Source organism: Crotalus tigris, unplaced genomic scaffold (genome assembly GCF_016545835.1).
Source record: "Crotalus tigris isolate CLP2741 ecotype Arizona unplaced genomic scaffold, ASM1654583v1 scf7180000019553.37968852642:3898890, whole genome shotgun sequence".
NCBI classification, from domain to species: domain Eukaryota; kingdom Metazoa; phylum Chordata; class Lepidosauria; order Squamata; family Viperidae; genus Crotalus; species Crotalus tigris.
In genome coordinates this window covers 1,721,186-1,738,961 of record NW_024097591.1, presented here as the reverse complement: position 1 = coordinate 1,738,961, position 17,776 = coordinate 1,721,186, and the positions used below count along the sequence as shown (strand labels likewise).

Here is a 17,776-nt window from a genome sequence, read left to right as displayed (position 1 = left end):
ATTCTGTTTTATTCTATTCTATTCTATTCTTATTCTATTCTTAGGAAGTATTTACTGCTCCTTTCCAAAACCTAGCACTTCTTCACTCAACCTATTCAATTATCATCGTTCAGCCGGCTTCATTCATAGAATAGGTTATTCTATAAATCTCTATTTGCAAAATGATTGGGTTCTTAAGCTAGAAGATAACTTCAAATTAATTTCCTTTGGTTCTTCCAAGCTGACTTTAAGGTTGGAAGTGTTTCTTTCCTTTGACATGTTTTCCAGAATTGCCAGGTACTTAGGCTGACCCTAGGCTGCATTAACAGAGAGATAGAATCAAGATCACATGAAGTGTTAGTACCACTTTATAAAGAGCCGTTAAGGACACACTTGGAATACGGCGTCCAGTTTTGGTCACCACGATGTAAAAAAGATGTTGAGACTCTGGAAAGAGTGCAGAGAAGAGCAACAAAGATGATTGGGGGGGCTGGAGGCTAAAACCTACGAAGAACGGTTGGTGGAATTGGATAGGTCTAGTTCAGGGGTCTTCCAACTTGGCCCTTTGATGGCTTGTGGACTTCAACTCCCAGAATTCTTCAACCAGGCACACTGGCTGAGGAATTCTGGGACCTGAAGTCCACAAGTCATACAAGAGCCAAGTTGGAAGAGCCCTGGTCTAGTTGAATGAAAAGGGGGACTGGGGGGGGTGTGTGACATGATAGCAGATCTCCTCCGTCATCGCTTCGCCTCCCCTCCAGGCTCCGTCCCGCTTCTACCTCCCCACTGGGGTCCCCAGGCTGCGGGGGAGTGGGTGGGGGGCGCTGGGCGGCGGCTGACCCACTAGGCGGCGCCCGCCTGCCCCTGGCGCCTGTGCCTGGGTGCAAGACAGCGGCTCGGCTGGTCTGGGGCGTGGATGCCACCGCCCTGGATGGACCCCGCCGGCCGGAGGGGCTGAGACAGGCCTGGGGAGGGGGCGACCGGGTGGGGCATGAGCCCGTGCCCGCCGCGCCTGGCCCTTCAGCCGCGCCCGCCCCGCCCCGCCGCCCTGCCCTTCCCTTCCTGGCGCCGGGCCTCCACGCGGGGCGGCGGGAGGGATGCGCCGGGGGGGCCGCGGCCGGGCAAGGGCGTTTGAAGGGCCCGCTTGAGCGCCATGGATGCCACCGCCGCCGCCGCTTCCTCCTCCGGCGAGGCTCCGGACCGACGGCCTTGCCCGGGCCCAGAGACCCCTGGGCTGAAGGCGCCTGGAGCCTTGCTGGATGGAGACCCCGCCGGCCGGCCCCGCTCGTCCGCCCTGTCCAGCGAGGGCTCCTCGCAGCCTCCCACGCGCAAAGGCTCCACGGCGGCCGCCAAGGGCGAGATGGGGCCGGCCCGCGTGGCCGAGCAGATCGTGGCCGCCGACCTGGCCTCCGCCGCCGCCGCGGCAGCCTCGGGGCTGGAAGACCCCGGCGGCACCTTCGTGCAGCGCCAGCTGGGCGCCCTGCTCCAGCCGGCCATCAACAAGTTCTCCCTCCGCATGTTCGGCAGCCACAAGGCGGTGGAGATCGAGCAGCAGCGGGTCAAGTCGGCCGGCTTCTGGATCATCCACCCCTACAGCGACTTCAGGTGAGGACTCCTCGGCCCATGGGGCACTCCCCGGGGGAGACCCGCCGGGCCTCGGCTTGTTCAGCCGGACGGAAGAACGGCGGAGGCGGCGCTGTCCGTGGTGCTGAAAGTTCTTTTCCTCTCTGTGTGCGTCTTCCCGCGGTCTCCTTGCTGGAGGGACTACAATTCCCATCTCCCGCAGGTGCTTTTTTTCTTTCCGGAGAGGCCGCCGGGCTTTCTTGGTTCGGAAGACGTTTTGCTTCTCCTCCAAGGAGCTTCTTCGGCCCTGACTGGAAGGTGGGGAAAGGAACGGTTTATATGCCTTGCTGGGCGTCTGCCTCCTTGTAGAGGGTCGTTGAGGCCACTTGGGGGTTTGTCTGTGTCCTCCAAGTGGCCTCAATGGCTCCCTAAAAGGAGGCAAATGACCAGCGGTCTACAAGGAGTATAAATCCTTCCACTCCCCACCCCTCCAGTCAGGGCTGAAGAAGCTTCCTGGATGAGAAGGATTTATGCTTCTTGCAGACTGCTGGTCATTTGCATTCTTTTAGAGAGTTGTTGAGGCCACTTGGAAGTTTGTCTGTGTCTTCAGGGTCGCCTGAGTGGTGGAAATGGGTGTGGAGCCTTCTTGGAACTGCTGAAAGGACTGTGTTCCATACCCATCTGCATCACTCAGGTGACCCTGAGGACGCAGGTAAACCTCCAAGTGGCCTCAACGACTCTCTAAAAGGAGGCAAATGACCAGCTCTCTCTGCAAGGAGTATAAATCCTTCCCTTCCCCACCATCCAGTCAGAGCGGAAGAAGCTTCTGGGAGGAGAAGTGAAATGTCTGGAAAGAAAAAGAACGTCCAGTTGCCTCCTGAAAAAGCATCTTTAGGACCTGGATCTCCATATACAATTCCCATGGGTCACGCTTCGGACAAGGCAGAGGAACTGCTGGACTGGGAATGGCTTGTGGGAAATTATTTTCTGGGGGAAGTGATCCAGCCCTCTCTCTCCTTCCTCCCTTCCTCTGGGTGTGGACACTCCGGTGAGGGTCTGGTGGGAGTGGTTTACCTGTCAGGAATTCTGGGAATTGAAGTCCACAAGTCATGAAGGGGCCACAGTTTCCCACATGCTGGTTCAGGAATTCTGGGAATTGAAGTCCAGAAGTCATGAAGAGGCCAAAGTTTCCTCTATGCTGGCTCAGGAATTCTGGGAGTTGAAGTCCATGAGTCATGAAGGGGCCAAGGTTGCCTATCCTTGTCTTAGGGACCGAGGTCCAGTTGAGCAGGTCTGATATGGATGCATCCTCATCACCAGTGTTGGGGAGGGGTTACTTTGCTTCTTCCTGTCCTTCTAGGGGACAGGATCCTGTACAGGCAGTTCTCAACTTACGACCACAATTGTAGATCAGAATTTCTGTTGCTAAACCAAGGCAGGTTGTCAAGTGAGCTGCGCTTGACCTACAACCTTTTCTGCCACGGTGGTTAAGCGAATAACTGTCATTAAATGAATCACAAGGTTGTTAAACAAATCCAGATTCTCCCATTGCTTGGAAGTCAACTGACCCAGGGATGCTGTGAATACATGCCAGTTGCCAGGCATCCAAATTGTGATCACATGACTTGGGGCGTTGTAACGGTCGTAAGAGAGAGGAGTGGTTGTCCGTCGCTTTTTTCCTCCAGTGCTGTTTCAACTTCAAATGGTCACTAAACGAATGATTGTAAGTCAAGGACCATCTGTGTTTAAGCCAGTGTTTCTCAACCTTGACAATTTTAAGGCATGTGGACTTCAACTCCCAGAATTCCACAGCCAGCATTGCTGGCTGTGGAATTCTGGGAGTTGAAGTCCACATGCCTTAAAATTGTCAAGGTTGAGAAACACTGGTTTAAGCAAACACGATGCTCTTGTTTTTGGTTCGTTTTGTTTACTCCGTGTTGATCCTCCCTTTCAAAGACAGCCAAAGTCCTTGTTTCCTCATTTATTTATTTTTTAAAAAATAAAATACAGTAGCTGCTTAGCAAGGCACTTCTGAAATCATTGGAGGGGGGTCTGTTTGAAAATACACACATAGACACACACACACCCTGATTGTCAGCTAAAGGCCTATCTTTAGTAGCAAGGCTACTATGAAGATGACAATGAGTCTTTCATTCTAACTTCAAACTCTGTGGGGGAAACACACACCATCATTGTTCATTGCACTAAAAGGCCTCAGTTTACTCTCTGAATAATTATTAATTGCAACCACTAAGATGTAAAGAGAGCTGCACCTTCCGCAAATAATTCACGATAATATCTTGCGAGGGACCGACTCATAGTGATCAAGTTCACACATGATATGAAATATTTCTGGAGCTTCTTTGATTTGGGATTAATGTAACGATGGCGGAGAAGAAATTCTAGTTTGTTTTCAAACCACTGAGATTAAAGCTGACCCACATTGTAGACTGTCTTGCTTGGCATTTAAAAAATAGAAAGATGGAAGGTAACACAGCTCAAGCTTTTCCCCAGAGAACCATCATTGGTCCAAATAGACTATTATGGGCTGGAAGCATGCATAGCTCAGCTGCCATTCTGGAAGTTATAGAATTTTTTTTTCCCCTGTGCTGGAAACCCTAGTGAGGTCTGTAAATACACCTGAAAATTGCTGTTAATGTATGTATTGTCCTATCGCAGCAGAAGAAAGAAAGAAAGAAATTTCTATAAAAAAGAAAACAGAAGGAAGGAAGGAAGGAAGGAAGGAAGGAAGGAAGGAAGGAAGGAAGGAAAAGAAAGGACAGGAATTTGTGTAAGAAAGAAGAGAGGGAAGTATCTCAACATCTTTGTGGCAAGCAAAACTGGATGCAGCCTTCCAAGTGTGGTCTTACCAAGGCATGATAAATCAGGGTGTGTGGATGTGTGTTCAAAATGAGAGAGCTCATAAGATTGGGCCAGCTTTTGCCAAGCAAGGGAAAATGGATGGGAAAGCTTCATCAGCGGCAGAAAACGTAGCTCGGATAGGCAAAGAGTTCACTATCCCAATAAGAAGCCGAGCTGTTTGGCTGGGCTCCCAGATTCCTTTGCTCAAATCTCTCCATATGTTTCTCGGCTTGTACGTCGATCAAGGACAGATTTCTTTGCGGGAATCGGATAGAGTTTTTCGGTCTTTAGGATTCGACGTGGAATAATGTTATGATTAAACCCATGGATTACATCATGATCTTTATTGGATAATCAACACTCAGCCGAGGCCGGGCCGAAGTAAGCTTTTGAGTTCTTGATCGGTGCCTGCGAGAACAAATCAGCAGAGGCCTTTTCATTTTGGCGTCGAGGTGTTTTGAGTTTTAAAAAAGAGACGATCCCGGTTTAATTTCTCTTTTTGGTGATATTGGTCAGATGGGTTTTCCCTTCATTTCTGGTCAAAGAGTAAAGAGGGGCAGAAAAAAAAACCAGCCACTGTGTTCATTTAACAACCACCGCATTTGCTTAATGACCCGCGCCAAAAGAAAATTAGTAAAATCCGGTCGGTCACGCGGAGGACCTGTTTTATGACCGTTGGGGGCTTATGGCTCTATTATGGTCATAACCTGAGGACTTCCTGTGCTGATGCCCGAGGTTGATCTCACACACAGGCTCAGCTCCTAGACCAGAGTCAGACTCTAAATCATGGCTGATAACAAACTCAGTTTGAACTATCCTCGTTCAGGTGAGGCTGACTGATCCCGCCCCGGTTTGTTTGTTTTTTTGCCTTCCAGGTTTTACTGGGACTTGATCATGTTGCTGTTGATGGTCGGCAACTTGATCATCCTGCCCGTGGGGATCACTTTTTTCAAGGACGAGAACACGCCTCCCTGGATCGTCTTCAATGTCCTCTCGGATACCTTTTTCCTGGCCGACTTGGTGCTGAATTTCCGGACGGGGATCGTGGTGGAAGACAACACCGAGATCATTCTGGACCCCCACACCATTAAGATGAAGTATCTCAGGAGCTGGTTCCTGGTGGATTTCATTTCCTCCATCCCCGTCGATTACATCTTCCTCATCGTAGACCTGGAGACGCAAGTGGATTCGGAAGTGTATAAGACCGCCCGGGCCCTCCGCATCGTCCGTTTCACTAAAATTCTTAGCTTGCTACGTCTTCTACGGCTCTCTCGTCTCATCCGTTACATCCACCAGTGGGAAGAGGTAAATCACCCATTAAGAAAGGCAGGGAAAGGTATCTCTGTTTTTATCCTGTGGTCATAAATGTGATTTTCATGAATAATAATAATAATAATAATAACAACAACAACAATAAAGTTGGAAGGGACCTTGGAGGTCTTCTAGTCCAACCCCCTGCTCAGGCAGAAAACCTTTACCATTTCGGACAAATGGCTGTCCAGTCTCTTCTTAAAAACTTCCAGTGTTGGAGCATTCACAGCTCCTGGAGGCAGGTTGTTCCACTGGTTAATTGTTCTAACTGTCAGGAAGTTTCTCCTTAGTTCTAGGTTGCTTCTCTCCTTGATTCATTTCCATCCATTGCTTCTAGTTCTGCATTTGGGTGCTTTGGAGAATAGCTTGACTGCCTCTTCTTTGAGGCAGCCCCCTGAGATATTGGAAGATTGCTATCATGTCCCCCGTCGTCCTTCTCTTCATTAGACTAGGCATCCCCAATCCCAGCAACCGTTCCTTATATGTTGTTCTTCCCGCGGATTTATATGTGGTTTGATCCGTTCAAAGGTCAACTTTCCCAAAGGTGCTTTTCCAAGTGGCAATGTCCCATATGTACTCAGGGGGATCTTCAGCCAACGTGCACACTTTAAAGACGCTTTAAACCCAAGGCAGAAGCTTGTCCACCCCAAGGATAAAACATCTTCAAAGAAAAACAAGAAAGTCCAGTTGCCTCCTGAAAAAGCATCTTTGGGATGACTTGGAGGACGTAGAATCTCCATTGTCATTATCCGAAGATGACCTGTAATCCACGTACGGGAAGAACACGGGGTTGATCAGTTGACCGTGTCCCCCTTGCGTTCCCAGATTTTCCACATGACCTACGACCTGGCCAGTGCCGTGGTCCGGATCTTCAATCTCATCGGGATGATGCTCCTCCTGTGCCACTGGGACGGCTGCTTACAATTCTTGGTTCCCATGCTGCAGGACTTCCCTGAAGACTGTTGGGTTTCCATCAACCACATGGTGGTGAGTTGTTGTTGTTTTTTTTTCTCTTCCTACGTCTGTCGGACAAAATGGTTCCGGGCTGAGCAGGAGAGAGTCCCATAATTCTGCAAAGCAGAAGAGAAATAACCTTGAGACTAGGTGGCAGGTCTTAGGGAAAATCAACTTCACCGAGAAAGACAGGGCCGGGTGAGGAAGAAACTCAAGATTTTCTTACCTTGGTTCTCTGTGGTATAGAGACAGAGAAGGGAGAGGAACAGAGGGAATGAAGGAGGGAAAGAGGGAGGAAGAGAAGGAGGAAGACAGGGAGGAAGAGAGGGACGGAGAGAGAGGGAGGGAGGCAGAGAGAGGGGGAGGGAGATGGGGAGGGAGGGAGAAAGTGAGAAGGAAGAAGGAGAGAGGGAATGAGGGAGAGAAAGGGAGGGAAGGAGAGTGAAAGGAAGGAGAGGGAATGAGACAGGGAGGAAGAGAGGGAGGGACAGAGAGGAAGGGAGGGAGAGAGAGGGAGGGAAATAGGGAGGGAGGGAGAAAGGGAGAGAAGAAGGGGAGAGAGGGAGAGAGAGAAAGGGAGGGAGGGAGAGAGGGTGGGAGGAAAGGAGGGAGAGGGAGGGAGACAAATTTCTGTTATCATATCTTATAATAATAGACTTCCATTAATTCATCTGACTTGGTCTTCCTCAAAGGGTTGGCAAGTTCTACTCAAGGGATGTGGGTTCAAGAGTTTCTATTGATCCTAAGGCCGTGTTTTTCAAACTTGGACTTCGACTCTCAGAATTCCCTAGTCAACATAATTTAAGAGATCTGAAAATTCCAACTAGAATTCCCCTCCAGCAGGGCGTTGGGGGGATTCTAGGAATTTGGGGCTGAGGAATTCTGGGAGTTGAAGTCCACCCCTCTTAAAGAATCCTGGCTGGGGAATTCTGGGAGTTGAGGTCCAGACCTCTTAAAGTTGCCAAGTTTGAAGGACACCAGAGAGGCTCTGCAGGGAAAGATTGCGGATCTTCAAAAAACACATTGGTGAGTTCCACTCTTTTTTCCTCCTCTCCTTCAGAATGACTCCTGGGGAAAGCAATATTCGCACGCTTTGTTCAAAGCTATGAGCCACATGTTGTGCATTGGCTATGGTCAGCAGGCCCCCGAGGGCATGACCGATGTCTGGCTGACCATGCTGAGCATGATTGTGGGTGCCACCTGCTACGCCATGTTCATCGGCCACGCCACTGCCCTCATCCAGTCGCTGGACTCCTCTCGGCGCCAATACCAGGAGAAGGTGAGCAGACTTCCACTGTGTTGTTGCCAAATTCTGGGGCTTGCCAGTGCTAGCTTCTCTCCGGCGAGACGGAGAGAAGAAACTTCCAAAACGTTTGTCTCCATTTTTTATTGAATTCCGAAGATTAAAATCCAAAAGAAAAAAGAAAAAAAATGAACAGAGACAAAACAAAAGTAGACAAGAATGTTAAAAAATGTGAGATTTTTTTTAGCTTGATTGATGGATTGCCATCCATCAGAAATGGTATAGGGTCTCTTGCTTGGGGCAGGGGGCTGGACTAGATTACCTGCAATGTCCTGTCTGTTATTCTAATTCTAAATCTAGCTCCCTGGAAGAAAGAGGACTAGAAACTTAAGCAGGCACTTATCCTACTCCAAATTTCATAGGGAAGGGAGGAAGGGGAGATTCCCATCCTCAAATTGTCTCATTGGGGGCTGATTAACAGAAACCCCTCCCCCCAAAGTCTCATTTAGAGGAAGAGAGAGAGGCAGGATAGATAAGTACAGTGGATAAGTATAGAGATGGACCTAATTTGGGGAGATATTTCTCCCGGCTGAATTGAAGATGTTTCTGTTCCTCCATTTTCTAGTATAAGCAAGTGGAGCAGTACATGTCCTTCCATAAGTTACCAGGAGACACGCGTCAGCGGATCCACGAGTATTACGAACACCGATACCAGGGGAAAATGTTTGACGAAGATAATATTCTGGAAGAATTGAGCGAACCCCTTAAAGAGGTACAAGCCACGAAGGAAAGGCAATTGCGCTTATTACATGCTGGCCAGTTTTGCAGCAAGTTCTGTTTTTAAATGGTTTTAAATGTCAGAAATGGCTATAGGGTTTCCTTCCTGAGCAGGGGGTTGGACTAGAAGACCTCCAAGGTCCCTTCCAACTGTTATTCTATTCTATTCTATTCTATTCTATTCTATTCTATTCTATTTTCTATTCTATATTCTATCCTAAATTCTATTCTATTCTATTCTATTTCTATTCTATATTTCTATTCTATTCCTATTCTATTCTATTCCTATTATTATTCTATTCTATTCTATTCTATTCTATTCTATTCTGTTCTATTCTATTCTATTCTATTCTATATTCTATATTCTATCCTAAATTCTATTCTATTCTATTCTATTTCTATTCTATATTTCTATTCTATTCCTATTCTATTCTATTCCTATTATTATTCTATTCTATTCTATTCTATTTTCTATTCTATATTCTATCCTAAATTCTATTCTATTCTATTCTATTTCTATTCTATATTTCTATTCTATTCCTATTCTATTCTATTCCTATTATTATTCTATTCTATTCTATTCTATTCTATTCTATTCTATTCTGTTCTATTCTATATTTCTATTCTACTCTATTCCTATTCTATTCTATTCTATTATTTCTTTTCTATTCTATTCCTATTATTATTCTATTCTATTCTATTCTATTCTATTCTATTCTATATTTCTATTCTACTCTATTCCTATTCTATTATTTCTATTCTATTCTGTTCTCAATTGTCATAGACTTCTTCGAACTTTGTTTTTAATCCAGTTCATAAATTAATACATTATTAATACTGCAATACATGCATGCATGCATAAAAGATGTTAAGTGTGAAAAAAAGGTCCTGTCCATTTTTTTCACCGCCGTTGCCACTTTGAACGGTCACTAAACGTTGTGAAGTCGAGGAATTATCCGTATCTTAGTGGATGTTTTTTATAACGCCCAATTCGCTCCTGTCGGGAAGCCTTTTCTTCTCCTCTGTCCGTTCCTGATTTTCTTCTCCTTCGGAATCCCTTCCCTGGTTCAGGAGATCATCAATTTTAACTGCCGGAATCTGGTGGACAACATGCCCCTCTTTGCCAACGCTGACCCCAACTTTGTCACGGCGATGCTGACCAAGCTGCGCTTTGAGGTTTTCCAGCCAGGAGATTTTATCATCCGAGAGGGAACCGTGGGGAAAAAGATGTATTTCATACAACACGGGGTGGTCAGCATTCTCACCCGGGGCTCTAAGGAAATGAAGCTTTCAGACGGATCGTATTTTGGGGGTAGGTTTTTTCTTGGGGGGGGGGGATGTGTGTGGATATTTTGAATGGCTTCTCCGAGAGGGGCCTGTAAAGAGGTTCGGTCCTTGCAAAGGTGTTTGTAAGTCTCTGCAAAGGTGTTTGTAAGTCTCTCTCTCTCTCTCTCTCTCTCTCTCTCTCTCTCTCTCTCTCTCTCTCTGTGTGTGTGTGAGAGAGAGAGAGAGAGAGAGAGAGAGAGAGAGAGAGAGAGAGAAAACCAACAGGGTAACTTTGGGCCTGTCACCAGGAGACGGTGAGTTCTAGTTCCGCCTTAGTGTGAAAGTCGGCTGGGTGACTTTGGGGCCAATCACCAGGAGACTGGCACTTCTAGTCCCGCCTTAGGCACGAAAGCTAGCTAGCTGACTTTGGGTCAATCACTAGGAGACTGGGAGTTATAGTCCTGCCTTAAGCTGGCTGGATGACTTTGAGCCAATCACGAGGAGACAGTAAGTTCTAGTCCCGCCTTAGGCATGAAAGCCGACTGGGAGGGAGAGAGGGAGGGAGGGAGGGAAGGAAGGAAGGAAGGAAGGAAGGAAGGAAGGAAGGAAGGAAGGAAGGAAATAACAATTGGAAGGGACCTTGGAGGTCTTCTAGTCCAACCCCCTGCTTAGGCCGGAAACCCTGTCTTCTTCTTCTCCTTTGCCCCTGCAGAGATCTGCCTTCTGACCCGGGGCCGGCGCACGGCCAGTGTCCGGGCCAACACCTACTGCCGCCTCTACTCCCTTTCCGTGGACAACTTCAACGAAGTCCTGGAGGAATACCCGATGATGCGTCGAGCCTTTGAGACCGTTGCCATGGATAGGCTGGACCGGATAGGTGAGGGGATGGAGGGATGGAGGACTACAGGGCTCATAGGTCATCTTGCTAGGCCCATGAGACTCCTCACAAAACCAGTGAAGTCCTAACAAAGGAAAACCACTGCAGGAGAGCCTTTGGGGGGGGGGTCTTCTGATAGATGCTGAGCAGACATTAGCTGTTCAACCCTGCTCTGAACTGATTTCTCCTGTTGATATATCTCAGAAATTTCCTTCTTCTCCTCCTCTTTCTCCATCCTCGTCTCCTTCTCTATCTTCTCCTTCTCCTTCTCCTCCAGCTCTTTCTCCCTCTTGTCCTTCTCCTCCTTTCTCCATCCTCATCTCCTTCCTCTGCTCCTCCTCCTCCTCCTCCACCTCCTTCTCCATCCTCATCTCCTTTTTCTCCTTCTTCTCCACTATCCCTTCTTCTTCTTCTTCTTCTTCTTCTTCTTCTTCTTCTTCTTCTTCTTCTTCTTCTTCTTCTTCTTCCCTTCTTCTTCTTCTTCTTCTTCTTCTTCTTCTTCTTCTTCTTCTTCTTCTTCTTCTTCTTCTTCTTCTTCTTCTTCTTCTCACTCTATCTTCTCCATCTCCTCCTCCTTCTTCTCCTCCTTCTCCTTCTCCATCTTCATCTTCTTCTTTACCTTGTTCACTATTCCATCTCCTTCTTCTTTGTCTCCTCCTTGTTCTCCTTCTCCTTCTCCATCTCCTCCTCCTCCTCCTCGCCATGCCAATGTGGTTCATCTCCATCTCAAGCAGTTCTCCGAGTTTCGTCCGCGCTTCAGTGTGGCCTCTGATCTTGTTTTACTTCCACCCACAGGGAAGAAAAACTCCATCCTCTTGCGGAAGAGAGCGGAGCATAGTTCCAGCACGGTCAACAACGAGATGATCCAGCAGATCGTCAAGCACGACCAAGACATGGCACACAACATCCAGGACCTCCAGCCCATGACTGCCGGCCGGGAGCTGAGTGGCAAGCCGGTTATCTGGGAGCCACTGGTCCACGCCCCACTGCAGACTGCGGCTGCCACCACCAGCGTGGCCATCGCATTGACACATCAGCAAAGTCTGGCGACGCACATCTTCCTTCCCCCTTCGTCCATCTCCAGCCCTCTCTCCCCCGACTCGGCTGCTCTCCTGCACCACCGTCGCTCTCAACCCAGCCTAGGGGGCTCCCGGCCGTCCTCCGTCAGCTCGCCTGCCTCGGGGCCGCAGTCCCACCTGCAGACACCTGCAGCCGGCTCGCCGTGTTCTCCTGTGGTTCAGTGCATGTCCCCCTTGGAAAGTACACTGGGCAAAGGTCAAGTCCTGCCGCGGCCTGTTCAAAAGGGGGACCCCATCCCTGGAATGAGCCAGCCTCAGCTGTCCGAAACGCGGGGTACGTCAGTCTCCACATCTCTCTTGCAGCAGGCAGCACACAGCACATCCATCCCGCCAGGACGAACTCTGCACTCTAGTCTCTCTCGGGCCACCGGATCCCATATTTCCCTGTTCTTGCAGCCTCAGCAGATGGTGAAACATCGGAGTTCCCAGGGTCTTTCGGTGGGACGTCTGACGCAGGACATCCGGCCGCTTTCGGCTTCTCAGCCTTCCTTGCCAAACCGGCTCACCCAACCCTCGGACATGGGGTCATCCCAGCAGGCGCGGAAGTCAGCCAGGAACGTCACGTACCGTTCCTCTCCGTCGGTTCCCGGTCTGTTAGGGAAAACAAGCACGGGGGCCACTGGGCTGTCCGGTTCCTCTCAGCAGGCCCCTTCAGGGTCCAGCCGGTCAGTGAGTGGGGCCACCACCCCTCAGTCGCCTGCCTCCGCTGCGCGGCACAGCGCCACACCTTCCCGTAAGGGTTCTGTAGCATTCAGTCCTGATGTCAACACGGGGAAACCGAAGCTGCCATCTCATATGTGAAACCAGGGTAAACACAGGGCTACTAGTCCCTTTGTGGGCAGGCCTTGGGGGCTTAGCTGGGGGGGGGGCAAGGAAAGAGACACGCCGCGGTATCCTGAGGGCCGATGTCCAGGCCTGGCATAAACCCGTTGGAGAGGGACTAGGAAGTGTTTCTACACGGAGATCCTACGAAGAGGAACAGAAACCATCGGATACCCAAGATATGATCTACAATTTGGTTTCTTCGGGTAGCAAATTCCCTCGGGTCAAGTTAACCACAACAGCAAACTCCTTCACAACCATGTTGTGAGTCCACTCCAGCGGAAGAAGCCAGAATCCTGAGCCTGACGATGTTCGGTGTGTCCATTTTTCAACCGCACCAAAATGGGCCCCCCAGTTACTTTAGCGAACATGCCAAAATGGAGTGTTTTTTTCCTGACCCCTGCCTTTAGGAATCTTTTTTAACAGCCAGATAATTGACATAGTGACCTCTTTCTCTCCACTCTTCTTGCCCCAAATTTGTGCAATATCCACCTCAAGATGTTTTGTGCAAGTGTGGGTTTAACTGTAGAAATCCCGGTTCCGAGCCAGAGGGAGGGGATTATGGACTTTGTTTGCCCTATCCCCAAACCACTCGTGTCCTCCCTCCATAGTGGACAGAGGAAGAAAAACCCATTGAATTTCCCCAATACAGATAGTCCCCGACTTACAACAATTTGTTTAGTGACCGTTCAAAGTTACAACAGCACTAAAAATGACTATTTTTCACACTTACGACCGCGGCAGCATCCCCAGGGTCACGTGATTGAAATTCAGATGCTGGGCAACGGGTTCGTATTTACGATGGTTTGCAGCATCCCAAGGTCACGCAATCCCCTTTTTACGACCTTTTGACCAGCAAAGTCAAAGGGGAAGCCAGGTCCACTTAACGACCGTGTTCCTCATTTCACTTTATGACAGTGGCAAGAAAGATTGTAAAATGGGGCAGAACTCACTTCACAACTGTCGGAAATTTGGGGGTCTGTGGCGGTCGTTAAGTCGAGGACTGCCTGTAAACTTACCATGCAAGAAGAGGCTGGAGCTTGCATCGTGACACCACAATGCATCTTTTTGTTGTCGTGAGGGGCATTATAATGGTGCCTGTGGCCCTAAGCTCAATTTTTGCACTGAGACAGACTCAAAGTCCCCTAATACTGAGCAGGTTTCGATTTCCCATAATCCCCGGCTCTGGTCACACCTTTACTGCCAATTTCCCTGCTAATATTTCGGAAAACATTGTGCTCTTGACTCGCCCTTCGAGGTTTCCACCCTCCAAAGGCTTGTCTTTTTTAAAAACAAAAACAAAAAAAAAAACAAGAGAAAATGAAAACGCGAGAATACTAGCCATCATTAACTTGCATTCTTGGTCTACCCACTCAAGGCCAGTGGTGGAACTAAGGGTAGGAAGTTATCGTGAAACTCTCTCTCAAAAAAGAGAGAATAGCCCCAAGATCTTGTGTTAGAACAATTGTGAGGACACAAGCCTGTATGTACAGGTAGTTCTCCACTGTGACTGTTCGAAGTTACGACATCACTAAAAAAAAGCCACTTAGCGCAGTTTTTCACACTTATAACTGTTGCAGCAATCCCGTGGTCGCCTGATCAAAATCCAGCCGCTTGGCAACTGACTCCTATTTATGACGGACGCAGCGTCCCGGGGTGGATCCCGTGACTAATATGAGTGAGTCAATATGGGAAGCAACTTGCAGGGGTTCACTTCACAAATGCGGTCAGAAAAGTCGTAAGATGGGGCAAAACTCACGTTAACCAATTGTCTCGCTTAGCGACAGAGGTTTTGGGGCTCACTTGTGGACGTTAAGTCAAGGAATATGTGCAATTTGCCAGAACGAGGAAGGTCCGTGGGTTCTAGCCAAGAACTCAACGGTCCCCACTTTCAAACGATGTTTCGGCAGTGATTCCAGCGCTGTGCACGGCCGTTGAAACACTTCTTAACGTACTTACCTCTGTGAACTCGTTTGTAAAAACACCAGGAATGGAGCAGGATCCATTTCTCGTCAGAGTCAGGTTTACGGGCATAGTGCAATTCTCAAGAAGCATTAATCATCCAGAGAATACAGCATGTATTCTTAATTTAATCCTGCAATGGAAGACAGTGATCTCCCGCAAATTTTTTATCTCGGATAATTGTTCGGACAGACGAGGAAGGCTCGTCCCAGTTCAAGAAAAGTTTCCTTGTCTTTTGAAGTGTCTTTGAGCCGGTGGTCTGCCAGCTAATGGGTGGGGGTCTTTGCTGCCAGCTGGTCAAAGCCGTGAGCCACGGAAGAAGTTCAAGATAGCCCCATGAGTGGCTCTGCTTTTATCCCTGTCCATTTATATCCCGAGGGACCTTTCCACAAAGACTTATAATCTAGTAGCAGAGAGTCTAATTCTCCGTCCTTGTGCCTAAAACTCTATCAGGGTCACCGAGTCCTTCAAAACAAATCACCTGATCTCTCTTCTCTTCCGGGAAAACAGGCTTCTGTGATCCAGCCATCCTAGGAACCGTAGTTTGTGATGTGCATTCCGTGTGGGCTCTTTGCCCAAGCCGCCAAACTTTGATGTGACCAATGTTGCTTTCCAATCCAGCCAAGTTACCGAATTAGGGTAGACTAACTGCCTGGAACTTTTTTTCGATTTCTCTCTGATCCTTCTACCACGTAGCAAGCTCCAACTGCCAATCTTATTCCCCCTCGCGCTGTAAAATGCTTTTTTCTCTTTTTAGTACCTGGTGCTGTCGGGAGGGCATTTTCAAGGGGGGGGGAAGGGACAGGGGGTGCGCAGCGGCGTTGGTCCGTCGTCTCCAGCCGGAGAAACGGAAGGGAATGGGTCTTGGGCGTCTTCTCTTGGGTCTAGGACAACTCGCCGGGGTAAACTCGCCATGCGGTCAACTCAGTTGCCTTGGAACAACTCGCTGCAGGATAATGGACGGAAACTGATTAAGGAGAAAAGCAAGCTAGAATTAAGGAGAAACTTCCTAACAGTGAGGACAATTTACCAGTGGAACAGCTGGCCAGTTGTAGGTGTTCCATCACTGGAGGTTTTTAAGAAGAGGCTGGACAGCCCCTTGTCTCAGATGGTATAGGATCTCCTGCTTGAGCAGGGGGCTGGACTAGAAGACCCCTAAGGTCCCTCCCAGCTCTATTCCGTAACTAATTAACTAACTAATCAGTGGAACTGCTTGTGGGTGCTCCATCCCTGGAGGCGTCTAAGAACTGGTTCTGTTAATTCAACATAGGGTAACTCCACAGAGGGACAACGGAATTGCAGCGGGCTTTGTCTGGCTTAAGGGTTGAGCCTTCTTGAGTTTGAAGTCCTCAAGGGCGGGATGAGCTGCAATTCTATCCTGCATTGAATTGTTCTGCAGAGAGCTGTTGGCCGTGCTGAGTCGGTGGTGGAAGACGGCAATGGCGAGTTGTCCCATTCCATTCCACCGCTGGGAAGAAAACCGTCTGGAGAACCACGGGGTCCCTCCTGAGTGTCTGGGGCAAGTCACGGTGCTTGTCTTGCTGTTCAGGGATCCTGTCCCTGCGAGGTGGGTCTCTGCCAGCTTGGACCCACCTAGCAGACCCCTTTGTGCTGCGTGCAGCCGGCAAGAGCGTCCCGAATCGCCTTCCTGACCCCCTTTACTCTTCGCCTTTAGTCTCCTCTGGAAGGAGAATTCAATCGCGTAGACTGAAAAACATTCCAGAAGTCCTTGTTTACACTCGATCGGGTAGAGCCATTTGTAGCTGCTGTTCCCCATAGATACACCATCGGGGGGTGGAGAAAGAGGTGCTCCCTTTCATCTCGGTTGGCCTGGGGTGCGATAGGTTGTGGTGGTGCCCGTATTCGGGGCTGTCTGGGGATGGTTGGCACCTAGGCTAGGATAACGTCCATCCATACAAACAGGAGATTGAAAAAAAACAGGCTCCTTTCTGGTTGGCCTGGAGATGACCCAAAGATTCTCCCCGCAGAGTTTCGCCTCCGTGGGGTTTCTTCTACATGGGTGCTGGCTAAGGGAGTCCATGGGATCAAATAAGCCTCTTTATCCAACGAATCACGAGGGAGCGCCAAGCGTGAATGCGTTGGGGGGCCCCCCTTGTGGGTCGGCCACTTCTGAGCTTGGGTGTACGCGTGTGCGCATGCGTGTGTGTGTGTGTGTGCCTTTGCGTGCCCGTCTCCGTGGCGTGAGTTTTGCGTGCCTGCCTCTGGATGCGTGTGCGGTTATTCTAGGCACCAAAGACCACGACAGGTTCGCCACCTTTGCACTCCGCGTCGCTCGGTGTACGGAGCTTGTAGGTTTCATATCGCGAGAACATTTTGAAGCTTGTTTGGGGTTTCTGGGGTTGTTTTTTTTTTTTTTTTTTTTTTTAAGAAAGAAAAATTACGTTCTGTTTAGTTCGGTCATTGTACCTCAAGAGTTTTCAATAATAAAGAGAGACTCGAAGGCCCAGCTTCCGCGTGTTTCTTATGAAGAGCCTGGAGGAGAGGACTAGAAGCAGGGTGAGGTCTACTGTGTTTTTGCAGTCAAGAAATGTGCAAAAGTACAAGGATATATTCTGAAATAGATACACCTGGAGGTGTAGAGGGAGGGAGGGAGGGGGAGAGGGAGGGAGGAAGAAAGGAAGGAAGGAAGGAAGGAAGGAAGGAAGGAAGGAAGGAAGGAAGGAAGGAAGGGGGGAGGGAGGGAGAGGGAGGAAGGAAGGAGAATTGGAGGGGGAAAAAGAAGGGAGGAAGGAAGGAAGGAAGGAAAAGCAGGAGGGAGGGAAGGAAGGAGGGAGGGAGGAAGGAAAAGCAGGAGGGAGGGAAGGAGGGAGGGAGGAAGGAAGGAGAATTGGAGGGAAAAAGGAAGGAAGGAAAGAAGGAAGGAAGGAAAAACAGAAGGGAGGGAAGGAAGGTGGGAGAAAGGAAGGAAGGAGAATTTGAGGGGGAAAAGGGGAGGGAGGGAAGGAAGGAGGGAGAACTGGAGAGGAAGGAAGGAAAATGAGAAGAGAAAGGAAAGAAGGAAAGGGGGAGAAAAGAAAAGGAGAAGAAAAAGAAGGAAGGAAGGAAAATGAGAGGAAAGGA

The 17,776-nt window shown here is 49.0% G+C and overlaps 1 protein-coding gene across 1 annotated transcript; it reads left to right on the top strand.

Moving 5' to 3' along the window:
- Window positions 1-825: 825 nt before the first annotated feature.
- On the top strand, window positions 826-13,492 carry HCN3 (hyperpolarization activated cyclic nucleotide gated potassium channel 3). Its single transcript, XM_039363175.1, has 8 exons — window positions 826-1,584; window positions 5,280-5,709; window positions 6,541-6,702; window positions 7,730-7,948; window positions 8,538-8,684; window positions 9,761-10,001; window positions 10,668-10,832; window positions 11,628-13,492. The coding sequence occupies exons 1-8, from the start codon at window positions 1,133-1,135 to the stop codon at window positions 12,710-12,712; spliced, it is 2,901 nt and encodes a 966-aa protein (XP_039219109.1). The 5' UTR covers window positions 826-1,132; the 3' UTR covers window positions 12,713-13,492.
- The last annotated feature ends 4,284 nt before the right edge of the window (window positions 13,493-17,776 follow it).